The 25611-nt window shown below is 54.6% G+C and overlaps 2 protein-coding genes across 7 annotated transcripts in view; both read left to right on the forward strand.

Annotated features, from left to right (window-relative positions):
- Positions 1-25611, forward strand: part of THY1 (Thy-1 cell surface antigen) — a 393200-nt gene that overhangs the window by 206648 nt on the left and 160941 nt on the right. The window lies entirely within an intron of this gene.
- Positions 4067-25611, forward strand: part of NECTIN1 (nectin cell adhesion molecule 1) — a 90895-nt gene continuing 69350 nt past the window's right edge. For 5 of the 6 annotated variants that reach the window (XM_068172064.1, XM_068172061.1, XM_068172062.1 and 2 more), the window contains exon 1: positions 4067-4465. In XM_068172064.1, coding sequence (XP_068028165.1) covers positions 4384-4465 — 82 coding nt within the window. In that variant the 5' untranslated portion in view covers positions 4067-4383. The remainder of the gene's footprint in view (positions 4466-25611) is intronic. The other variant, XM_068172063.1, reaches the window with a different exon arrangement.

Raw genomic sequence — 25611 nt, forward strand, 5'->3', positions numbered from 1 at the left:
GCCCTATCCAGAGAACAGCAGGGCAGCAACGACTATCAGTGCTGAATTGCCTTTTAAAATAGGATGGTGCAGGGAGGTTTGAGGGAGTGTGAGCTGCCTGTGCAGTGCATGTGTGGTGTATATATGTGAGCTCATGCAGGAGGCTGCATCAGGAGAGCTCAGAAGTGAAGCCAAGCACGGAATCAGCTCGGGAAGCCCTTTGCACCTCTGATCCCTCATTGCTGGCTGCGTCACAGACACATTATGTGTGTTTACAGATGAAAAAGCAAAAATAAAACTGATGCCGGCTTTAAAATTCCACCGAGCGCAGCCTTCTGCACTGATTCCAAATGTTTATAAACACGGGAGTTAATGTAATCAGCACTGCAGCAAATACACACCAGGTACGTGGCAGAGACAGGAGCGTCAAACGCGCTCCCAGCTCGGAGTGACAGCTCTCTGCTGTGGGCTCTGCAGCAAACAAAAGCAGCTGAAAAACCCCACCGAGGAATGCTTTAAAGAGCAACCCCTTCCCCCTTTCCTCCTCCCCTGCTTCCAAGACTTTCTGGTAGTCATAACTGTAAAAATCTCAGAGAAGGTGTCCATTCCCACTGAGCCTTTCAAGCGGCAGGGAGCCACTGGGAAGAGGGCACTGCTTGGGAAGACATTGGGGGAATTCCTGGCTCCCCCGAGGGCCATCCATCAGCCCAGCCCTGGTTCTGTGCTCATTCCACAGCAGCCAGGAGCTGCTTTAGAAAGATTTGGACAAGTCTGACTCCAGGAACTGTTCCACCCTGGGGAAGGATGTGCATCAGCTCGCCAGGGAAGATCCCATCCAGAGGAGCTGTGCCAGTGCAGAACCCTCACCAACCCCTCATCCAAAGGAGTCGTGCCAGTGCCAGCCCCATCCCAACCCCATCCCAACCCCATCCCAACCCCATCCCAACCCCTGCCTGCAGCCTAAAGACCACATTTTCCAGTGGGAAGGGTTTGGGGAGGTCCCATTCCAGCAGGTTGCTGAGGAGACGTTACCTCACACGGCAGCATCAGCAGAAAACCCCGGTGCCAGCAGAACAGCCAAAATGCTGGGAGGACAAAACACTGCAAGCCTGTTGGTTTTGGTTTTTTTTTTCTTCTTTTTTTCTTTTTTTTTTCCCAGCCAAATGTTGTTTCATGCTCTAATGGTGATTTTCAAGAGCAATATTGGCGTGACAACTTATGTAAGTGTGGGCCAAGTTCCTACACCACTTCCAGGGTCTGTGCCTAAACCAGATTTCACAAGGGTGCACAGGAAAGGCTTTGGATCTCTATTTTGGTAGCTATTTGCCACCTAAAATAAGACTTTTACCACCCCTAAAACCCAAGAGAGGGTAAATATCGCAGTTTTAGAAATTAATTTCCTTGGAGAAGGTGGGATTCCTCACAGACCAATTCTATCTGAGGCACCAGGTGGGTTGGTTTTTTTCTCTCTTTGTTTCTAGTGGAACACATTTAGAGATTTATGGAAGGGATTTCTGAGTCTCACAGCGGTTCATGTGTTCCTGCAGTAGGAACCTTGAAATTCCCTGTCTTATTCATTGCAGGCACCACAGTCAGGGCTCCTTTTCCACATCTCTGGCTGGGATCAGTTTTAGGAACCCACTGTTGTGAGGGGTAGAACAAGGAAGTAAAAAATGGACTTAAACCAGCTGATCTAGCAAAGCAGGAGGCAGCTCCCCCAGCCCCTCAGAGGCCATGCACACAGAGACCTCCCCAAATTAAAAACAATATAAAGTATGATGCAATTAAATATGTTACATATTATGATCTTCCTCCCCTAGAAATAACAAAAAAAAACTGCCAAACCAAAGCATTCTGCTCCTGCCTCTCCTGCTCATGCACAAGTCCCCTTGGGCTTCACGGAAATTTTGGACTCACAAAATGCTGCAGAACAGGGGCCCCCATGGCACTGTGTAATAAATCTTAGAAGTTAACAGCCAGAACTGTGCCAAATGTGATGGGTTTTGCTTTGTGCAGGATCATGAAAATAATACATTCTGGCTCAGTAAGTCAGGCCTCATGCACCAGGGCTAATGGTCCACTGCTGCTGCTGCTGCCGCTAAATGGATTTACATTTTTGTCTCACATGGTTGAGGTTTGTGATTTGGGAGGCCAAGGCGCCAAGGCTCTATCAAATCTCCCCAGATTCTTGAAGGGAAATCTCAATTTTCCCCTGGGCACCTGAAATGCAGGAAGCTTAAAGGAGGAACGTTGAGGTGTGGCTGCCCCACAGATCTCGGGGACGTCAGCTCAGGTGCAGTGACAAGAGAATAAGAAAGGGGAAGAGAAAGGGGAATGTAACACTGGGAATAATGTAAGCTGGAACATTGTTAATGTGGGGAACTCCATGGTAACTCAGAGAGAGCTGCCCAGGGGAACAATGTCTCATCGGAGGTATCTCTTTAATGGAGTTGGGAAAGGAAATAATGAGATTTTATGGATTAAAACTGAAATTAGACAGATAAACACTCCACGGGCAGGAAAACCAACCAACAACAAGGATGCTGGGAACCCCCCATAGCCTGCCTGCCCACAAGGATGGGGGGTTGCACTCCTAAGCTTAGGTCTGCAGCTTTAGAGAAGAGGCAGGAGGCAGAAATCATCAGTTCAGCAGCCTCAGCTTCACATGCAGGATGTCCAAAGGAATCCCAGCGGCCTTACAGTCTGCGAATCTATTAACTAAACCTCATTACTACGTAATAACTTTTGTTATTTCGGAACAAACCTTGTATCTGCCTAATCCGCTTTGTTACAGAGCTGCCCATCCTTCCCTTGAACAGGAATTAACTTCTAAAGGAATTAAAAGGAGGAGGAGACTGCTGAAGGGGTCCTTAGGGGTATCTTTTTATAGCTGCTGGCTGCCCCCCCCTTTTCCCTTTCCCACTATGTGTGGTATCCTTCCCCACTGATTCCATCCTTTTCTGCCTGCCAGGCATTGATTTGTTCCTGTGTTGTTCTAATGGAGCTTGAAATCAACATGACTTTGTTGTTGGTTGTTGTCATTGTTGTTCACATCTTTGTTTGGGGTTCAGCATCCTTGCAGAGGCCAGGGCAGCTCAGGAGCCGGCATTAGCAGGCTAAACACCTCCTTAGCGAGAGATCCACAAAGGCTGTGTCTGTGTCCACATAATAAAGGCTGCTACAAAGCGCAGCGAAACCGCTGCCCCCTCCTCCCGCGCATCAGCTCTTGTGCCAGTTCTGAATCCCCTCCGCGCACAGAGGGTGGCCACAACAAGCTCCTTCTTTCAGCAGGCCCCAGGAAAACGCTGTGGTATCCACATCCCAGGCGTTTCGGATTGCCGGTTTAGGTTCCACGTATTCCATTCACATCGTGCAGGGTGAAAAATGCGCTCAGTCTGGGAGGTAGGCGTCGGGCACAGCCAGAGCCGCGGCCCGGGCGCTCCGGCGTCCGAAGGGAATTCAGGAACAGCCTCAAGTCCACAAGCCCCGTGTGGCGAGGCGGGAGCACCTCCGCCAACCCACGGCGAGGCGCCCTGGGCTGCGCGGTGCGGCCGGACACGGCGAACAAAGCCCAGCTGCCGCCAGCTGCCAACATCCGGAGGGGCGGGCGGCGAGCCCGGCCACCCGTCCCGCCCTCGCCGCGCATCCCCGGGAGCCGCCGGGCGAAGGGTTAACGCTGCGCCCTCCTTCCGCCGAGCGCTGACATCACGGGGCAGGCCCCGCCCGCGAGTGTGTGCGTGAGTGCGAGCGCGGCCGCCGAGCCCCGCACCGGGCACCGCACCCGGGCACCGCACCCGGGCACCCCCGCCCCGCGGCCGGCCCGGCCCCGCGCCCCCCGCCCGGCCATGGAGCGCCGCGCCCGGCCCCGCACCGGCACCGCCTGAGCGCCGCCGGGGCCCCAGCGCAGGGCGGGCAGCGGGCGGGGGCTGCCGAGCCCCGCCGCCGGAGCCACGGCACCGCCGCAGCCCGCGGAGGGCTCTGCCTCGCTGCTCTTTATTTGTTTTGCCTCCCCTCTTTCTTTTTTGTCAGGGGTTTCTTTTGGGTGATTTTTTTTTTCTCTCTCTCTCGCTCTTTTTTTTTTTTTAATTTTTAAATCGCATTTTCCACCCCCTTTTCCCTCGTCACTCGCCTGGGCTCTGCGGAAGGAAGCGCCCGCGCTGCCCCGCGGCCGGAGCGCCCCGCGCCCGCCCAGAGGGGCCCCGCGGATGTGCGGAGCTCCCCCCGGAGCCCTCCCGCCCTCCCGCCGCCTCTTTGTCCTCACCCAGCCACGATCTTATTTTTATTTTTATTTTTTTTGAAAATTTTTTTTTCCAAGCAGACCTGAGCATCACCGGGGGCTGGGAGGGTGGGGGGCCCCGCGGCGCTGCCAGACCGACCCCTGCCCATCGCTCTTAAGGAACTCTCATGGCTTCACGGCTGCAGACAAGTTGCCGTGCATCGTGGTGGACTATCGGAGTTTGCATCCTGGCAGCCGCGCTCCTACCAGGTGAGCCGGTCCCCGGAGGGCGCTGGGCTCCGCCGGGGCGCTGCGGGGCTGGAGGCAGCCCCGGCGGGGGCTTGCGGGGTGCCGTGGGGGAAAAGGGGTGCGGGGAGTGCTGCGGAGCGGCGGGGAAGGGTGAGATCGGCGTTTTGGGGTGCGTGCCCGGGTCTGGAGCAGGTGTGGGAGCATCTGTGTGACGGTGGGAGACTGCCGGGGCCGGTTTCAGCGCCGGCTCGGCTCGGAACAACGCGCTCGTTTGTTTTGGAAGCAGCTGCAGGCAGCGGGCTCCGGAGCCCTGCGAGCCGAGGCCGTTTGTTTGCTTTTTGGATCGAGCAGCGTCTAGCGAGGCGCAGCAGCCAGGCTTCCCCGGAAAGGCAGCCACGAGGCTGGGCACGGAGCGCAGATGTTTCGGGAGGAGAGAGGGAGGGTTTCGGCTCCTCGGCATCCCCAAAATCCCCGCTCCCCTCCGCACACACTTCCCACGGGCTCTTTTGCGGAGAGGCTGGACCGCTCCCAGCTTTCAGCCCTTCCTTTTCTCTTCCTTTGAGCTTGGCTGCCTGATGGCATCTTGTTCATCCCTTTGGTTCCGATCTATCACTTGGGTTCTGATCCATCTCTGGAGCGGAGGAGATGGGCAAAGATGCGCATCGACTGCTCCCCAGCTCGCTGGAGCCACCCGGGCGGTGGCACAGCAGTCCGTGTGTCCCTTCCCTGGGCAAGGACCTGCCCCGGGCTCAGCACAGCGCTGGGAAGCGGGCGAGTGACCCACTTTGGCGAGTGCCCTGCGGGGACTCATTTATTCTGCTCCAGTGCAGAACGGGTTAATGCCGTCCTGGAGGGCTTTCCGGGAGTCGGAGCCATGGAAAGGGGATCGGCAGTCTGCGTTTGCAGCTTGTGAATGAACTGAGAGATGCAAACAGAGCCGGTGTTTAGCCTTTTTGGGGCTCGGCTGCTGGTGGCTGGGGCTGGAGCGCTGGCAGCGGGCACAGGAGCGGGTCCAGCCTGTGCCTGCAGCAGCGCTGGGATCTGCGGCTGGAGGGAAGTCGCGGTGAAGACAGGGTGGAATTGCGCCCACTCCTCCGATATTGGCGCTGGGGCAGCGTCCCGGAGGAGCGGCCAGGCTGGCTGGGCTGGGACTCTGCGATGTGGCCGCAGTGAGCGAGGTCTGGGCCGTCAGAGCGAGTGCCAGGGCCCACAGTTCCCCGGCGCTGGCAAAGACGGGGATGTGATAACATCAGGACACGAGAGATCAACAGATCGCAGCGACTGGATGGTCTGGTTAAAATGGATGAGGACAGAGATGGAATGGGAGGGGGTGGTGATCCAGAAACCAGGGAGGCTGTGAGAGGGAAAAGGTTAACAGGGCGGTGAGAAAGCAGGGCTGGGTGCACCTCGGTATTCCCAGGACAAAGGGATCTGCTGTGCATTGCAAAAAGAGGTGACGGAAGGGACAGCCTCGGGCTCCCTGCACTCCTCTGTGCTTGCAGGCAGGTGCCTGGCTGAGCTCTGGCTCCTCACAAGGAGTCTCAGAACTTTCCATGCCGTTCTTCACCCGGCCTTCCCTCCTCATCCTCCCACCCGGCAGCCCCGTGCAGGAACCCCCCGCCACAGCCCCGGGCAAAGGCACTGGAGGGGCAGCAATGCTCTGGTGACTGTGCTGGCTAAACCAAAAGGACTTTGTGCTCCCCTGGGAATTGCTTTCACCAAGGAGACACGTAGTGACCGTGACACAGCCTGGCATCTCACCTTGTCCTGCCAAGAGAGACTTTTTCCCCTGCACTTCTCCTATTTTTGGCTGTTCTCAGGGCTGTGCTGCCAGCAGCCAGGCGGGCTCGTCTCCTGCCACTGCAGTAGCGTGGCAGTTTGTCTTGCACTGTCCCGCTGACAGCTCTGCCAGGATAAGCCAGTGGTGCATCTCGTGGTGCCTTGCCAAGCCCGGGGTACAGCCAGCTCCGCAGTGTTCCAGGAGGATAATCCTCCCCAAACCCTGGCCGTGAGCACCGGTGCCCTGCAGCCTGTGTGGGCGAGACTCTCGGCCCGACCAGTTTAGTGGTGGATGCACCACAGCTGTAGGAGTGTCTGATCCTGGATATTAAATATTCATTCATTCGTTTACTTTGTTCGTTTGGGTGCTGTGGATGGACCCAGAGCTGCAGGGAAGGACCAGCACAGTGCTGCACAAAGCAGAGTCTTTACCAGACCCCAGGTCTGGATGCCTTCCTGAGGCACGTAGTTCCTCGAGTTCACAATGTATTGTGCCAAAATCATATATATAAACATACATAAAGCTGTATTTAAGCTTTGAATACAGACCAGCTTGCTTAACAAGGAGAGGAAACTCAGGATCCTCTACTACAAGTGAATTAGTTGCTGCGGACTTGTTGGAAAATGTGGTTTAATACCCAACACCTGAGAAGCATCAGAGCAGTGCCTGCTCTCTGGAAAACCTTTCATGTCCAGCTGATCAATGCCATTTCATTCTGTTCCCACCCACCTCCCCCTTCAGATAATGTTAGCTTTTTTTCTTTGCTCTGATAAGGAAATAAAAGTTCCACCGCTGTAAAAGCTGTGAGGAGTCTCATATAAAAATCTGCTTTACAAATTATCTTTAATGTGAGCAGTTCAATCGTCCAGAACGGATTCAATTCATGGTTCCTGCAGCCTTCCATGCCCATCCATTTGGAACCAGGTATCAACTCACGCTCCATTCAAATATTGATATCAACAGGGGTTACAGAAAGCCGTGGGGGAAGGGAAGGAGATATCCCAGGCAGCTGATCTGCAGAGGTTAAGAACACTTGCAGTTAAATTTATGCTTTACAAGCCTTAACAATCTGTCTGTTTATCCCCACCGTGGAGCTCCTGCAGCTTGAGATGCAGCCACACAGAGCAGAGGCATCATCTGTGCCTGGCCCTGCCTCTGCACATCTGGGCCTCTGCTCCCAAACGCTGGCTGCAGACAAATTCCTCTCTGCTATTGCTGGGCTACCCCCTGATCCCCCAGAGGGGCCTGGGAACACTTTGCAAAGTGCTTTGAGATGCTCCACAGGGGAGAGCTGCAGAGGTGGCTGGAGCTGCTTTGACACGGGTTTTTTTTCCATCACGGCGCTTGAAAGGAGCATTGACTGAGCCGTGGTGACCTGCAGGGCTGAGGTCAAACTTGGCTGCAGCTGGAGGGAGGGTTCATTTTGGGGAGGTACAACAGCTCTGTGGAGTGCTGGGAAGAGCCAAAGCATGTCACTGCAGGATCTGCTCCATCTTGTACTTTCTAGAGCTGCTTTAATATCCCAAAGTAGCTTCCAAAATGCAAAAAAGTTGCCAGAGTCTCCTTCAACCTTTGGGTTGAGTTCTTGGTTGTTATTTTTTTCTTCCCCCGCCACCTGCCTCCTCCCAAAACTCACAAAGAGCAGCATCAGGCTATTTCAGGAAGCAAAAGTGTGTCTTTGGCTGATTTTTCTCTCTTTAAACCTCACTTAAACCGACCGGTCGGGTTTTACCCTGGCGTGAATGGAGGAACTGCTGAGTGTGTCAGCGTGGGTGAGGCGCCAGGCTGGGGGAGAGGCAGCTCAGCCCACGAGCGGGGGGTGTCTGCCCCATGGCAGAGATGCTGTTTGCTCCCTGAACCAGCAGCGGTCGTCTGGCAGGAGCTCCAGCCCAGTCCCACCCGCAGGGAGATTCCAGGGGCACATCCAGCAGCACATCCAGTGCTCGGGATGAGCTGGCGGCCAAAGAGATGCTGGCAGAGCCTGGCACATCTCTCCTTGCATCACCCCTGCAGCTGGACCAGCCACAAAAGCCAAGCTTAAAGGGAGGCACCACAGGGCTCCTTTGAGCAGGGCTCACACCTCGGCTGAATCATGGAAGGAACCAGAAGAGCCGGTTGTCCATGACCTGCTTCCCAGGCCTGGCTGCCACTGGCACTTCGTGCCCTCTGCTAGTGCCACTCAGGTTGGGGACAGCCTGGGGGGACAGCAACAAGTGGCCTTTTCCCACCTCTTCCCACCTCCAGCGCCCTGGGGAGTTACACAGCACTGCCAGCAGAGAGGGATGGGGCAAGCACTGCAGGAAAAGGGTTTTAATCACAGAATCCACAATGATTTGGATTGGAAGGCACCTTAAAGATCATCTCCTTCCAAGCCCCTGCCCTGGGCTTGGACACCTGGACACCTTCCACCAGACTGGTTTTCTCCAAGCCAAAAATTTTGGGAAGAGCTGGAGTTGGGCTGTGTGTGAGAGCGGCAGGGGTGAGTTGGCCAGTGCTCAGGAGGATGGCCACGTATGGGCACGGTCCTCAGGGCTGCCCAGAAAGGGTTTGAATCTTGCAACATCCTTGCCCGAGGTGCTGATGGCTCTTGCTCAGTCCCTTTCACTGGCCAGCCAGGCTTATCAGTGCAAAAATGCAGAAACAAATGAGGGAGGGACAAAGAAAGGTATACTCCAATCTCACAGCCCCTGGAGATCTTGCTTTTTCAAATAACGTCAGATTTAATCAGGGCAGCTCTGCTGAAGGGTGAGCTGGTGCCGCCAGCCACTGGAGCAGGGACCCAGTTTGCACTGGAGACACCTCTTTGTGTTAATTACCAGAGCTCAGCCATCCCAGCACGGAGATTTCCCAGCTCTGAACCCACAGCAGTGTTTTGGGTGAAGGTTTGTGTAACTAAGGAATGAGAAGTCTCGTGACACTGGACATTTCTCCCAGGTGCACATTTTGCCTGGCTTCTTCCAGTGCAGGATTAGCCCAGGCTGGATTGCGGCACATCCCAGCACACACCCAGGGTTTTCAAGGGGAACCCCTTGGCTCTGGAGCAGAAGAAAATCTGCTCAAATGCCGAAGTGGGAGAGAGGAAGGAGAGTTTCCCCTTTGTCTCCTCGCTGGGTTTAACGTCCCTTCTCTGTCACACGGAGAAATGGGAAGTGAAATTCGCTGCCCTTTGCAGCACGTGTTGGGGACTCGTGTAGAGCCCAGCTCCTGCTGCCCACTGAGTGTTTGTCCCCGTCTGGGCACTGATTGCAGCCCTTCCCACAGACTGGCAGCAGTCCTGCAGTCCCAGGGCAGCTCCTGGCCATGAGAAGGGGAGACAGCTCCTGTCCCTCCATGTCCCCAGCTCAGAGGGACAGGAGGGCCCAGCTTAGGGAGACACAGAGGGCTGGCCAGCGGTCTCCTGTCATGTCAGCAGCTTTGTGGGGTGCTGGGGATGGGTGGGAGGAACTGACCCAACCTGATGAACCATCTCTTCTCCACTCCCCCACCACAAAGCAGTCCCTGCAGGAGGTTTATAATCCTGCCTTGACATTATTGGGTGTGATGCAAGATGGAAGCATTTCTAAGCATTCTCCACCCAGCTCTCCTCTCTCTGCCTTGCTCTGCTGCAGGCCTGCCCTCCCTGGCCCTGAGCCAGACCAGCTGGGGACTAGTGGACAGCACTTCAGCCTCCAGGTGTGCAGGGAGAAGAGCCTAGGAGAGGCAGGATCAGTGTGACTCTCCTCCCTGGGAGTTAAAGCACAATGAAGGGGTTTTCTGTCCTCCATCCTAGCCTATTTGCCTTTCTAGCTGCAGGAAACAGCAAAGTGCTTCCATCTGCTCCCGACCATGCAGGGATGCTCCAGATGTGGTCCAGGACCTGCAAATCACATCCCTGCCTCGGAGCAGTGGCAGGCACCAGATGGACCACCTGGCTGAGAGACAGCAGGCTCTCCCAAGCCTGCTTAGGCAAGAGGACTCAGCCTCCACCTCTCTTCCCAGCAGTTCTCTCCCTACCTGCGGTCAGGCTGGTTTTCAGGCTGTTCTGCTTCTCTTGTGGAAGGTCCATCTCTCCCTCCCCCTGTGCTGGAGAGGGGCATCAGGAGGCATGGCCAGGAGTGACAGAGGGTTCTGTTAGCCTTTCCAGCCTTCCCAGAGCCATTCCAGCATGGAGAGCTGTCAGTGAGGGACCCCAGGGGGCTGCACTGGAGTGCTGTGTGGCCCCCTGAGAGCAGAGGCAGCCTTGTGCTCAGTGTGTGGCTCCAGGCAGTGAGGCTGCTGCAGTGCAGGGCCTGTGGCTGTGTCCTGTGGGCCCAGGGATTTCACCTAAGGATTGTCCCAAGAGTGTCTGCTCTCTGCTCTGAGGTTCTCACATGTGGCAAAACCAGGTTTCATTTCTTATTCCCTGGCAGGACACCCTCTGGACCAAGGGAAATGCTGCTGGAGCAGCTTTCCACTGACCATTTTCACAGCCCAAGGGCACAGTCTTGGGGCAGAGTTCTGGCTGTGGGCTCAGGGTCTGATGCTGATGGGTGCAAGAGGCTGGTGTGACTCAAGAGCAGAGGGCTGTAATTAGAGGTGGTTGTGCTGAGTGCTGTGGCAGAGCCAAGGGTTACAAATGATCCCTGATGGGCAGAAGTCACAGACCCAGGGGAGAGTTTAATAGGAGAAGTAGGGGAGGAGAGAGGTCAGAGTTTCTGTCACTCTCTGTTCCTGGTTTCTGCACAAAGCAGCTTGACACGGGATGGTTTTGCTGCCCTGTGAGGAACTGAGGCACTCAGGGCAGGAGAGAGCAGCAAGGGAGGGATGAACCCTGCCCTGCCCTTGAACAGCCCAGCGTGAGCCTGCTCAGCTCGAGCCTGGTGCCAGTTATCAGTTCTGAGTTACCAGCCCCGAGTTATCACTTCTGTGGAGTCATAACTCACCCCTCACCCAAACCCACGGCCCTGATGGAGGTTCCCCTTGCCTTGAAACCTCTCCTGGAAATAACACCCTGCAAAGCCTGCAGTCAGGAGGACACTTTGCACTGGAGAATTACCTGCATCAAGCTCTGGCTACATTTTTCTTAGGAAGAGGCATCCAGGGGGCTTTACCCTGACTTTTCTTGGGCTACACAATCAGCAGAGACCCTTTGGAGGCAAGCCCAGAGTCTTGTTCCCACCAGTGCTGATGGCCTTCCTAACGTGGGGGTGCCAAAACAAGAGGAAATGTTAAGGATGGATAATCCAGATCAGTTTAGGAACACACAAGAAGATCTCCATTCTGGAGGGGTTGTATTTCCTTCTTCATGCCTGTCTCCCCACTTAGCCAAGGCATTGTTGTTCTAAGGGCTGGAACAGGAGGCAGCAGCAGATTTGGTGGTGCACCACTGCACAAGCTGCTCATTCCTGGGCCTCTTTGGGCTCTTCCCTGGTCAGCTGCACCAACAGAGTGTCTGGGGACCGTGCTGGAGGAAGGGACATCTCTGGACACGGGGCAGAACCGGGGCTGTGCCCATTTATGGCCGCTGAGGATCAGGGATGTGTTGCATAGCAGCATCCCTGCCATGCTGTAATTCATATCAGCTGCCAGTTTCCATTGGATACAGGACCCCTCTTGGCTCTGCTAGGCTCGATGGAGGGCTGGATATTTTACTTGGGAATGGTGAGTTTATTTTCGTGTGCAAGGTGCTGAGGGGAAAGGGCAGGGGTGGACCTCTTTACTCCAGTTCAGCCCCCAAAATCTGGGTGCTGTCTGAGAGGCCAGGAGCTCTCTGTGTGTGAGTTTTATGGAGAGACTTTTCCCAGTGATGGGGCTGAGCTTTGCCAAATTTACCTCGTGCTCAGATTCAATGAGAACCCAGGGAAAGTGGGGGAGGCCTTGTGGGGATCTCCTCTCACAGGGAGTGGTTGCAGTGCTCTGATCTTTCCAGGAGGCTTCTCTGGGGATTTGCTGGATGCTGTGATGCCTGACGGGTGTGCTCGTGTATCCCTTTGATAGGAGCTGGATGGGATCCTTTGGAGGATGGCAGCAGTCCTGGGGAGGGAGAAAGGCTTGAACAGAGCAGAGCTTGTAAAAGGGGGAATGTTCTCGGTGCCCGAGGAGCAGGACTGAGGAAAGGGAAGGCTGCAGTGGTTGCAGGGAAAGGCAGTGCTCTGGCAGTTCTTATCTGGGGCTCTCCAGGAGAGCCAGGCTGGAAACTCTCACATCCTGTCACCTGCAGCCTCATTCAACCCGTGATCAGTCAGCTCTTGACAAGATTTCCTGGATGTCCACCCAAAAACCAGCTCACCCAAAAACCAGTGCCCACTCCAGCACTGGCCAACTGGAGCACGACGAAGGGTCAGGAAGGAAAACTGGCCTGGCGATTCTGCCCTTGCTGATCCATAGATCCCCAGCTCCAGAGCTCAGGGGGCCTCATCAGGGCTGGGGCACTCCCCTGGGACATCATCCCAGACACCAAGAAAGCAGGGACAGGGCAGGAGTCACCCCTCAGGATTCCAAGGATTTGCATTTGCTGCTGATTCACTTTGGAGCTGGAGTAGCAATTTACCAGTGAAAGAACCTTTATCCCCTGACTCCCCCAGTCCTTCTGGGAGTTTGATTTCTCAGCTCACAACAGAATGATGGTGGTAGCAGTGAATTCTCTGGGGCTAATATTGCCAGCTAGCACACTATAGAAAGAAAATTCTTTATTTGTTGGTGTGGCAGGAACAGACTTTGGAAAATGTACCCTGATTTTTAAATACCCATTTCGCCTGTGGTGTAAATACTAAAATGTGTTTTTTCCCTTCCCCCCCCCCCCCTCCTCCCCCCTCTCTTGGAGTTTAAAAATATCACCAGCCTGGGGAGGTGCATCTTTCACTGAGATTTATAACGGCTGCTCTCAAGTGATCTGGAAAATGAGTCTCCCTCTGCCCCATCCAGCCTGGCACCTTCCAAGAATTTATTTCCTATATTTGCACAAGCCTAAGAATACTTAGAGGCTGCATCTCCACCCAAGCACTCTTAATTATTTAAGTTTTGTTTATGGCCACTCTCAGGGGAGCTGGCTACGTCCAGGCTGCTGATCCCTCCCTCCTCTGGGTAATTCAGCCCTGCATTACTGCTGTTTGATAATGGCCAACAAATCACGGATGCTGCACCACTTGCCCAGGATGGATCACCCTGGCTCTGTAAATTGGCCAAGCCCTCAGAGCAGGGGGGAGCGAGACGTGCACAGGCTCCTGGGTGAGCACAGAGCTTTGGCTCTGAGTCCTGCTCAGTGCCCCGTGCCCGTACCAGGCTGCCTCGTGCCTTATCCAGTGATCCCTGCTCACTTCTGGCTCTGGCAGCCACTGGGAACCTGTGGCTGAGGCGAGGCAGGAGCCTGGGATGGCAGGAGGCAGCGAGGAAGAGGAGGGAGGCTCCTTCCTGGGCTCTGCCCACCTCCACAACCAACCTGGGGCTGCCTCTGGTCACACCTGGGGCTGCCCCCCCCTGCCCACATCCCCATCCCTTCCTCCCTTGGGGGTTCAGGCCAGCTCTCCCGTTATCCTGCTCATCCAAAAGCTGGAGTTTTGGCAGTGAGGGGCTCTTTTCCGAGCCCTGTGGCAAAGCTCCCCAGCCCCAGTGAGATCTGAAGGAATCTGTAGTCTCGTGGCTGCCTCTGCTCCTGTCACGCTCGGTGATAAAGAGAGAGAGAGATTTTGATTACATTATGACAAGCGACAGAGAGATGGAGTGAAAGCTGCAGTCTGCCTGTTGTAATTCCAATTAGCAGGGGTAGTGTGGCCAGAACCTGGCAGCTGTATTGATCCCAACTTTGGATAGGGAAAACCATTCCAGGGGTCCCTGGGGCTGAGCACAGGGATAGCTGTGGGGCAGGGAGGGAAGAAAAGCTTGTTTGTAATGGGGCACTTGAGCGGATGACTGCATTTCACCTTCCTAAATGCCACAGCCAGCCTGGTACTCAAGCTCTCTTCTGGATTTACCTCAAAATCTGTGCTGCAAAACCCCCTTGGGGTTTGTCTGTACCTGCAGGATGAGGCAGGCTTCTCCTTGGTGTGAACGTGGAGTGAGTTTATCAAGACTCAGGTTCTTCCCTAGACAGAATGTACCCAAGTTAAATAAATCAGCATAAGAGCAACAAAAACCCAGGGCTGCAAGGGAAGGGGGAGCTTCCCTCTCCCACTTGAAGGCAGGTCCTGAAGGTCAGAGCTGAGGCAGGCTGGCAGGGCTGTGGGCAGGCTGTTTGTGCAGATGCTGTCTCAGCTGTACCCTCTCTGTGGCAAAGGGGAGGACTCCAATTTGCAGTTTTGCAGGTATTGATCTGAGACCTTTCACTGCCTCTAAACTCACTTTGGAAATAAAAGGCTCAAATCATTCTCCTTAAGTACATATAATCTTTTGTATTCTTGACATTTCAAATGCTGCTGTGCCCGTGGAGTACCTTACAGCACCTCACTGGAAATGGGAATATCTGCTGCCTCACACCGACTCCTACCAGGCGTGAATCAGCTTTTACTTACAGGGAAAGAATGGCCTGGAGGTGATGGCAAAGGCAGGCTGAGCTCAGAAGGGCTGGCAGCGTTTCCTGGCTTTGCCACGAGCTCCCTGGAATATCCTTGGCCAGCTCACTTCACCTCCATGTGCCTTTCTTTGTCAGGAGCTGCTGGGAGCTGTCCCTCTCTGCTCTGCTCACATTGCCCCGTGTCTGCAGGGTGCCTTGCACACCTGATCCTCCCCGATCCGGGCAGGAGACATTTGCAGAGCACAGGGAAAGGTGACTCCCCTTTATTTGGTCATTTTCTCACGGCAGCCAGAAGCAGGCGGCTCCTTGCCCAGGGGGTTTGGAAGGCAGGAAATGCTTTTGCATGGATCCACGTACAAATAATCTGTCAGTGCAAACACTGGGTTCAGTTTCTGGCTGCTCTGGGTGTGGGATGTGGGGCTGACATCATGGAATTGGGTGAACATGGCCCACTGGCTTCCCTGCCTGTTTGAATTCAAAGGTCTCTTGATTTCTTGCTCTGCTGGTTTTGTGTTCAGGTCACTTCTGTTTCCAGGAGAGGGGTTGCAGGAGGGTGAGCGGTGTGGGCTGGACATCCCAGCACTTTCCTGCTCCTTCCCACCCACAGCCCGGCTCCTTGCTGGACAATGCACCAGGAATGACTGTCAGGTGTTCACATCCTGCCCTGTCCTTGGGTCTGCCGTGGGTGCTGAGGCAGGAAGGATGTCCTGCCATGACAGTAGGTGACACTCATGGTGTCCTACCAGGACTCCACACAGCAGTGGGAGTCTCCAGGCACCTGCAGCCAGTTTTGCTTTTCCCAAAAAGTCCCTACATGGCTGTGAGCAGGATTCCTGGCACCTGAGTTGCCCCGTGGTAGGATGCAGATAGCAGAAACACCTTTGCTGCATGAGCAAGCACTCCCAAAACTCTGTGGTCCTTCCCCCAGGTAGGGATGGAACCCAGGCCCGCTGAGCCACCCAGTTTGTCCCAGTGTGAGCCTCACATGGCACCGAGTGTGGCTGCCTCAGACGGCAGATGGGTTTAAACAAGTGTCTCTGTGCTAGAAAAGCTCTCGAGTCTCTCTCCTGGGTGATGATGATTTCAGCCATATGCAAGAGTCTTTGGCATTCCAAGGCTGGGAGAAACTTCCCTGGGAAGAGCCAGAAAGAGCCGCTTCATTCTGTGGCCAAAGGAGCTGCAGGATTCACTGGAGGAAGGAAGGGAGGTTCACTTCCAAGCTCTGTGGAGAAGCAGGGAAGCAGCAGAGTCAGCAGCTGCCTCCTGCCTGCCCACGGAGTCTGTCTGCATCCTCCTCCTCCTCACCCTGCAGCCCCAGTGCACCCCAGCACCCCAGGCTGGGAGTGTTCCAGACTGGGGGAGTTATTACAAAATGCTGGTCAGGACACAGAGAGAGAGAGATGGAGAGTTTAAAGTTCGATAATTGTTAATTATTACCCAAGCTTCCCAGGAGACTTTCTGGGAAAAAGACGTGGCTCTCTTCTGCAAAGGTGTTTTGTGGAACATTAGTCTGTCCTGGCCACACTAAACCCTTTCACTCTGCTTCTTTCTGCCTCCTGTGGGATTAATAAAGTGCTGCTGGAGAGCTTCTTATCTCAGAGCTGAATAATGTTTGCAATACAGGGAGGGGAACTTTGATCCGGGAAAGGGAGCAGAGGGAAGGGAAGAGGTGGGCTCGTGGGGCAGGCTGGGTTGTGTAGAGACAACAAGCAGTAACACAGGTTGATGGTACCAGGAAGCCAACTAATTTCTGCATGGATTTAATAGGAGGCTCTTCCACTGATACTGCAGCTTTGGACACACAAATTTGGATAAAGTCATAAAGGACATGAGGGATTATCAGAACTTTGCAAGTATTCCAGACACCAGCAGAAAAAAAAAAAAATATCAGGGAACTCCTCTGTGAAGGAGAATAAGCCCCAAAAAGGGGCGCTGGTGCTGCCATGCACCCCGGGAGGCTTTGCTGCCCTTCCCTCTCTCCCTTCCCAAGCTGGCAGCCGAGCGCTCTCCGGGCGGGAGCCCGCGGGCCAAGGGCCACGCCTGAGAGGCAGGACGGGCTCCTGAGCTTCCCACGGGTGTGGGCTGGAGCCGGTTGGGCCGGGCTGGTCCCCCAGGCCAGCACCCAGCACCCCTGAGAGCGTGCCAGGGCCGCGGGGAGGGAGCAGCCTGGCAGGGAAGGGCAGGGAAGGGAAGGCTGGAGGGGTTCAGCCTCCCAGCGCCATCATCTCCAACCCTGCTTCCCCTCCTCAGCCCCCTCTGAGCCCTGAGGAACGCTGCTTCCCAACCCCAGAGTCTCCTCCGTGGGCAAGGAAAGCCCATGTGTGGCCCTGTGGAATGGGGACAGGGCTGCAGAGCTCCCCTGCCATCCACAGGGGTTTGTGTGGAGCAGGGAGGTTGGGATGATGGTGGCGACAGCTCCAAAACTGGCTCCGGAGAGCGAGTGTTGCTTTGGGTTTTTCAGGAGAAAACAGGCTCGAGCAGCTGGGACGGCCTGTGCTAAAGTTCCTAAAGAACAGCCATTTCCTTTTTATTTCTCCTTTTCTTGCAGCAGAGTTTCTTGGTGCCTTCAGCCCGTGTTTCCCCACAGAGAGTCCTTCACCTGTGCAGGCCCAGGCAGCTGTGGAGGCTTTGAAGTGTAGCTTCACACTCGCTGTTTTCCCCCCAAAAAAAAGAGGAACCAGTTCTGGGGCTGAGCACTACAAGCTGCATCAGGTTTGCAGCTCTGTCTGCAAGCAGGGTGAGGAAAGAGGAGGTGAAGGATGAGGTGAGGGATGAGGTGGGAGAACACCCTCTTCTCCCCAGGTGCCCAGGACAGGCCTGGCTGCTCCTCTCGGATATTCCAGAGGAGCTCCGGGGTCTCCAGGAGGCCTCAGCTGTTGTTTGCCTGCTCCAAAGCCCCACACCAGGGCCCCAGGTGGATGGTTAATCCACAGGGAGATTAGTGGCTGAGTTTTATCTTCACCCACCCCGTCCTCATGCCAGTCTGGTCGGATGAATCTGTCTGGGGCAGCTGAGCCCTGTGCCCACTCCCTCCAGGGATGGGAACTCTGTCCCCTGTGCCCGTCCCGTTGTGCAATGCCCTTGTTTAGGGGCGAGGCTTGCTGGAGGCGGCCAGGGAGATGCTCCAGATGTCTGAGAAAATGTGGATTTTTCCCACAGCCAGGTGGATCTCAGACGGTTCAGGCCCCTTGGGAGGGGAGAATCCCTGTCCCTTTGAAGCCACCCCGAGGTGCCACCAAGGTCTGGCCACGGCGGGACGATGAGGGGAGGGGTGCCAGGGGGTGGTGACCTCCCTGTCCCCAAGGTGTGTGGCCCTGAGCATTCGCCTCCAAGGGGGATTTGCCTGCCAGGCCCATCTGTTCCTTTGCCCGTTGCCATGGCGACAGGGTGGCTTGAGATGGGCCGGGGAAAAAGAATCCAGGCAGGAAAAATTTTTTTTTTTTTTTTTTTTTTTTTTGATCCTGGGCGGAAATGAATGGGAGAGGGAGGGGACCCTTCTGGCTCCTCCCTGTGGCCCCCCCTTAGGGCTGTGCTGTCCCCAGGCTCCTCCTGCTCTCTGCCTTTCCCGTCCCCCCAGGCTGGGTGTCCCATCCAGGTGTGTGGCAATGGCCAGGTGAGGGTGGGGGCTGTGCAGGTGAGGTCTGGATCTCTTCAGGTGAGGTCTGGATCTCTTCAGGTCAGGGTTGGGGCTGTGCAGTTGAGGTCTGGATCTCTTCAGGTGAGGTCTGGATCTCTTCAGGTGGGAGTTGGGGCTGAGCAGGTGAGGTCTGGATCTCTTCAGGTCAGGGTTGGGGCTGTGCAGTTGAGATCTGGATCTCTTCAGGTGAGGTCTGGATCTCTTCAGGTGAGGTCTGGATCTCTTCAGGTGGGAGTTGGGGCTGAGCAGGTGAGGTCTGGATCTCTTCAGGTGAGCTCTGGATCTCTTCAGGTCAGGGTTGGGGCTGTGCAGGTGAGGTCTGGATCTCTTCAGGTGAGGTCTGGATCTCTTCAGGTCAGGGTTGGGGCTGTGCAGGTGAGGTCTGGATCTCTTCAGGTGAGGTCTGGATCTCTTCAGGTCAGGGTTGGGGCTGTGCAGGTGAGGTCTGGATCTCTTCAGGTGAGGTCTGGATCTCTTCAGGTCAGGGTTGGGGCTGTGCAGGTGAGGTCTGGATCTCTTCAGGTGAGGTCTGGATCTCTTCAGGTCAGGGTTGGGGCTGTGCAGGTGAGGTCTGGATCTCTTCAGGTGAGGTCTGGATCTCTTCAGGTGGGAGTTGGGGCTGTGCAGGTGAGGTCTGGGAGCTCTCAGGTGAGGTCTGGATCTCTTAGGTGAGGTCTGGGAGCTCTCCTGCCCGCCTGGCATGGCCACAAGCAGTGAGGATGCTCTGACGGGGGCTCTGCCTCTGCCCCGGCCCTGGAGCCATTCCCATGGAATCCCAGACTGGTTTGGGTTGGAAGGACCTTCAAGATCATCTCTGCCCAGCCCAGATCCCCTCACCTTAACCAGGTGTGACCAAGAAGAGCCTGGCAGCTTGGTTTTAATGCCAAGAGTCACTTGTCAGAGCAAGTTACTCCCAGTCTTTCCAGTAAAAAAAGCCTGGAATGGAGTGAAAATGGTGCCCTGCTATTTGTGTGCGTATGGCTCTGCCTGCCTGGGTGTATCTCAAGTGGAAATGGCCTGGGGAAAAAAGCAAACAAAAGAGGAAACAACAAATAAATATCTGCTTGTTGACAGTGAGATCTGGGCTAATGTTTGACAGATGAAAGTGAAGTGAACGTGAAGTGACAGATTGACAGAAAGACAGACATGTTTTTGTGCTAGTTTAGCATCCTGATAGAAACAGAAGATGATTCAGGTTTGCAGGGGACCTTGAGGGGTCACCTACCTGCCTGCTGAGGTGGGTGGGTGTGCTAAACACGCACCCCTGGCACCAGAAGGCTGCTCTGAGTGGCAGGGATGGCAGGAGCTGGGTCCAAACTGGAGGTACTGGGGCTCGGGGGCAACAGGAGCAGGCTGGGGGAAGCTCTGTGGTTTAGTGATAGGGGGTGTTTGGGCAAAGATTGCCCTCGATGATCTTGGAGGGCTTTTCCAACCCTAACGATCCTGTGATCCTAAACCCAGGGCTCCTTTTGGGGAGGACACTTGCTGCAGAGGCAGGCTGGGGTTTTGATGACGAGGCTTTTTGTGGTTGTTCCTCCTCAGTCCGGGGAAGGGGGATCAATGGGGTGAGTTCCCCCTGTGCCTTTTGTGGTGGAGTCTGGCTGGGCTGGTTGCAGTCCCAGCTGGAGATTTTCCCATCTCTGGCTTTCCCTCTGCCCTGGACACATCCCTGGACACGTCTGCTCCCAGGGCAGGAGGCAATGTGAGGCATTTCAGGTTGGATAGGGCTTGGAGCAACCTGGAAAATGTCCCTGTCCATGGCGAGGGAATGGGAAGTTGACCTTTAAGTTCCCTTCCAACCCCTTCCATGATTTTAGGCTTCAGAGCTGGGGTCGAGTGTTGAAGACAAGCTTTGTTTTCCCAACCTCAGACCTGAGGCTTGTGCTGAGAGCTGGGATGAGGAACCAGATGCTCACATGGCCCTGGTGAATGCAGAGCTGGCTTAAAGTCACCTTTGTGCTCCCCTTTATCCCAGATCTGAGTGCAGCAGGGCTGAATGTCACCTGTTCCCTTGTGAGCAGCGATTTACAAGCGCTCATCCTGCTCCTTGTTTGCAGAGCAAATGCCCTTTTCCTGTTGGCTCTGCCCTCCCTGCAGTGGGGAATCAGCAGATTCTGGGCTTGAAGCTTCTTCCAGATTTATGAGCTTACTCTTCACCTTGAGAGTAAGGCTCCCTCGCCCTGAGAAAGCTTTGAAACCCAAAACACCAATTGCTGACTTCAGCAAACACCATTGATCCTCCTGCAAATAAAAGTTCTTTCTTTTTCCTTTTTAGGACATGGCTTGTGGGGATTTTGTTGTTGTCCTCTTTGTGTTTCTCTTTTTCCTCTGGAGACACGAGTCCCAAATGGTTCTGAGCAAAATCAATGTGATCTGAAAAGAACTCATCGATAGTCCTTATGGGGGATATTTCCTACCAGCCAGACACCAACAAAAACCCCTCCTCTCATCTTCCTCTCCCCTTGAAAAGCAAGGCTCTTTAATTGGCTTTTAATCCTGGGAAGAGCAGAGCTGTTTGCATGGAATTGGTAATAAGGGATAATATCTTGCCTTGAGTGATGGGTTATTTGATCCTGTGCGTCAGAAACCTGAGCCTGGGAAATCAGGTGGGGAGGGGGATCCCAGCCTGGCTCAGCACCCGAACACAGGCACAGCTGCTTTGCGATTTCCAGTCATGATCAGCAGTGCAGAGGGGAACAAGCCCCTTTTGTCCCGTTGCTCCAGGGGATGGAGTGATACTGGGGAAAAGCCTTGGTGGATGTGTGGGGTGTACAAAGCGGGGGCACACCGGGCAGTTTGGGGGTTTTGACCTTGGTTCCAGTGGTGTCCCACACCTGGACCTGGCTGTGACTGCACAGGGACAAACATTGACCCCCCTGGCTGCTGGTGGGCTCAGTGCCTCCTGCACGCCCTCATCGCATCTCTGTGTCCCTAAATGTCACTGCCAGGCCTCTGCCAGCCCCAAAGTGGGCTTGGAAAGGGGGATGAAAGGCTGATAAATCCAGCCAGTCACCAGTTCACCCTCACCGAACTCTTCAGGCATCGCAGGGGTTTTGCAGTGAGATCCAAAGTGAGGACCACTGACATCACCAGCACATGGAGCACTCCAGAAAGGGGTGCTGGGAGGCATCTGGAGCTGGGAGGGCTCCAACAGCACCAGGTCCCCAAGCTCTGAGTCCAGTGAAATGTGCTTGAAATGCCCCCTGGCTCCGAGCTGACTCAAGCACACAAGGGAAACTTGTTGATGTGGATGACACGGTTCGTTCCTGGCTGGTTTTTGTTTGTTTTGTTCTGTGCTTCTTGCTGCAGCTGCCTTTGGAGCAATAAATAGCTGTGGAGCTTGCTTGTGGTCTGTGCTAAGTTGTTAATATTTAATCAGAGGTCTGAAGCTGGATTTGTTTGGTTGGCAAAAGATTAAAATGGCTTTTTCGGGGTTTAGAGCTAGGGACAGACCTTCAAAAAAAAAAAAAAAAAAAAGCCCAGGGTCAGCTTTTAATTAATCAATTATTTTAAGACTGGAGCACACTGGTCAGTGACAGATTTGCTGAACACCTCAGCTCCCAGCAAACCTGATAGGTGCCAAAGCACCTGAACTGACTGGCACTCAGCATGCCCCTGGTGTGAAATGTTATTTACAGATGAAGCCCTGATGACATGTGCCAGCAAAGTGTTACCTGGATCCACCCCCCCTCCTCCTGCTCCTTCTTGGGGCTTGCATTCTGCTCTCCAAGGAAGACAAGGAGAGAAGGATGTCCTTCCTACACCAGGATCCAGATTCCCTCTGGCTTTGTTGGGATTAGAGATCCAGGTCCTGGACAACTGCTCCTGTAGAAACCCTCTTGCAAACTCCTGAGGGAAGCTGAGTTTTTATTCCCCCATTAGCAACTCTTGCCACGTACAGAAACCTCTCCAGCAGCTGGACTCCATGGCCAGGCTACCTGCAAGAACACCCCTAGGAACTGGCTGTCCCCCTCTTTGCAGGGAGTGAATTCTGGATGTCCTCAGAGCCAGCCAGACCCCACAGCTCAACCTCTGCTTGAGGGATCCTGTCCCAGCTCCCGGGCTCCATCCCAGGGGCTCCCTTTTGCAGCATTTCCATGTTGGCTCTGGCTTGGTGCAGGGATTTGGCAATCCCCAGTGGATTCTGTAGTGCCAGGTCTGTGGATTATTATCCCTTGGGACTGAGCAGTGGGATAGCCACGACTTGGCCAGCTGGTGTTTGCCTCGTGGAGGAGGGCACAGCTTATTTGTGAGCAGGACCAAATCCTGTCAGCTCTGGTGCCTGATCCCAACATCCTGCCTGCTAAATCCCAGCCTTGGGATGAGCTCCTGCAGTCCAGCTGTCCACTCCAGGGGTCAGAGCCTTGCCAGGGCTTTTCTGAGGTGCTGGGGTTTGTGTGCTGGCCAGTTGTGCACAGGATAACTGTGCTGACCCTGCTGGTTGAAGCACTGCTTGTCTGGGGACAGAGCTTTTCCAGGCTCACCTTGCACTGCACATTGTCACCGTGCTGGTGACACTTGGTGCAGGATCCAGGGAGGGAGAATAATTCCAGAGACCTGGCACTGCAGGATGGAGATGTGAAGGATCCAGGTTGGGGATGCAGATTTTGAAGGATGAGGATGGAAGGGAGGCGAGATGGGGGTGCAGGGGTTGAAGGGTGGGGATTTGAGGGGTGCAGGATGAGGATGTGAGGAATGCAGGATGAGGATGTGAGGAATGCAAGATGGGGATGTAGATTTTGCAAAATGGGGATATCAGAGATGCAGGATAGGGTGTTAGGGCTGCAGGATGGGGATATAAGAGGGTGTAGGGTGGGGATGTGAGTGGTACAGGATGGGAACATGAGAAATGCAGGATGGGGAGGTTGGGGATGCAGGATTGGGATGCAGGGGTTGCAGTTTGGGGATGTGAGAGGTGCAGGATGGGGATATCAAGGGCTACAGGATGAGGATGTCAGGATGGGGACACGAGGGATGCGGGGTGAGGATGCAGAGGTTTCAGGATGGAATGTGAGGCTTTCAGAGTGGAATGTGAGGGTTGCAAGGATGGGGACTCGGAGGTTTCAGGATGGGGTTAATGCTCTGCACCAAGGCATCCTTTGTTCTGGGCAGGCTGCTGAGGTTTGGAAATGGAGCGCTGAGGAGTGAACACCGCAAAACAGAAACGTCCGCACTTTCTGCTGCTGATTTTTAGTTTCAACAGCTGCTCCATTTGGAACGGATGAAAATGCACTCTGGCTTAGTAGGAGTCAATTAAAAATAAACCGAGGGAGAGGATTGGTGTTGGAGCCCAGCGACGCTCATCGGACATAAAAGTTGCATCCTCTCATGCCTGGATTTTCGCTCCAATTTGCCACGGGCGGCGGGATGGAAGCGGGAGCACTCATTAGCATGGAAATGCTGTTGGTTGCGCTGAGTTCCCGGCCCCGGCGCTTTGTTCCTGCTCTCGGTGGAGCGGGGATGAGCCGCCCCCGGCCCCGCTGACCCCCCCTTTGTGCGGGGCGCCGGGAGGGGACAGCGCTGTCCCCCGCGGGGTGACACTGCTGCCTGGCTGCCCGGGCGGATTAGGCAGCAGCCAGCGGACATCTGCATGGAGGGGGCAGGGAGCCGCTGCTGCCTTTTGTTCTGGCTTTTTTTTTTACCTTCTGTGCCCGGAATGTGGCCATGGGTTGTGGCGATCCTTGGGGGATTTGCTTTCTGCCTCCTCAAAGTAACAAGGAAAAGCGCTGGCTTAGCCCCGCACCTGCACAGGTGAGCGTGCTGCTGTCTGGGATGCTCAGGAGAGGAATGCTTTGAGCAGGAGAGGTTGATTCTGTTGGCTTCTCTAATGTCTCTGCTCCTATTCCTGCTCTGACCACCTATTTTTTTGGCATCAAGCCTCTCATCCTCCTGCCTGTGTGCTTGCCAGCAAGAAATTGCAAGCCAGGCAGGGAATCCAGGGTCATCCAGGGATGTATGACTGGGAAAGGAATGGAAAAGACCTGATGGCCCACAGTAGGATCCTAATTTTCCTCCCCTTCCTATTATTTCTACATGGATGCTCCACTTGAGCTCTGCTGAGCTGGGAAACAGGGGCAGGTCCTTGCAGTGCCTCCTCCCCTGCAACAAAGCCAGCTGGGTTTGCACTGCCTCTGCCTCAGACTGGTCCAGGAGGGCAGCAGGGGGTGGGACCAAGCATCATTTTACCAAGGCTGGACTGAGCACTGGGCCAAAACGCATCATCTTTAAGTGATGAGTCTGAAATCTGACCCGCAGCCGGTGTCGCTTTTCTCAGAGGGGGAATTTGCAAAGGGAGAAGGGGAAAGGCAAGTTCTGCTCAGAAATTTGGGCAAGAAGCAGTGGTGCCAAGGAGGAGGAGACAGGCTCAGCTGATGTTCTCCTTGTGGCTGTCCTGGTTAAGCCCCACTAAGGAGAGCAGCACTTCAGAAGTGATTTCTGAAGAGAAAAGGCTCTCCTGAAATGGGTTCTCCAGCTCAGCAGCTCCTTGAGACAACAGAGGCTGAGGTCTCCTCTACAAGAGATTTTAGCAGTGACTGGGGAAGTGTCTGGATGAGCAGAGCTCTCCCTCTTGTCCAGGTCAATGAGAGATGCTCAATTTCACTGAGTTCCCTGCAAGACCCTGCTTTGAAACAAAAAGGAAAAAGTGGAGCAAATCATCCAGACTCCCTCGTGTCCAAGGGAAAAAATAGGCACTTCCAGATTTATCCAGCCCAAGGTAGATTTCCTATGCAGAGTGCCTGGATTACGAATTTCTCCTCACTGACTTTGCAGTGAGTGCAGACAGAGAGCCAAGATGAAGATGTCTGCACGGTGAGCTGGGTTTTTCCATCAAGGGGGGCTGCTCATTGTGCAGGCAGAGTTTCTCCTCCTCCTCTCACCTTTCTGCAACTTTAGGAGCCCTTTCAGTGGCTTGGAGATGCTTAACAGCTTCACAGTGGGGAAGGTGGCCCTTTCTTGGAGCGTCCTTCCCCCTGTCCTGCTTCTCTTCTGCCTTCCCGTATTTTTCTGTGGTGTGTTTGCATGGCAGGAAGAGAAAAATGCAAGGATTGGAAATTAAATCTGGAGAATAAATGGGAGATTTATTAATTTATTAACCTGACAGAAGTAATTACTGTCTCTCCAAGATTCATCTCCTTGCCTGGGTTCCCACAGGGTCCCAGGAGCCACATAACTCTGACAGCAAGGCTGGGAAGAGCTTCCTGAGGGGAATGGCGAGCAGAAAACACAGCCAGGGTGGGCAGGGCACAAGGGCAGGGCACAAGGACATCCTCCCAAAGCTGGGG

This window comes from Anomalospiza imberbis, chromosome 24, assembly GCF_031753505.1.
Source record: "Anomalospiza imberbis isolate Cuckoo-Finch-1a 21T00152 chromosome 24, ASM3175350v1, whole genome shotgun sequence".
In the NCBI taxonomy this organism is placed as follows: Eukaryota; Metazoa; Chordata; class Aves; order Passeriformes; family Viduidae; genus Anomalospiza; species Anomalospiza imberbis.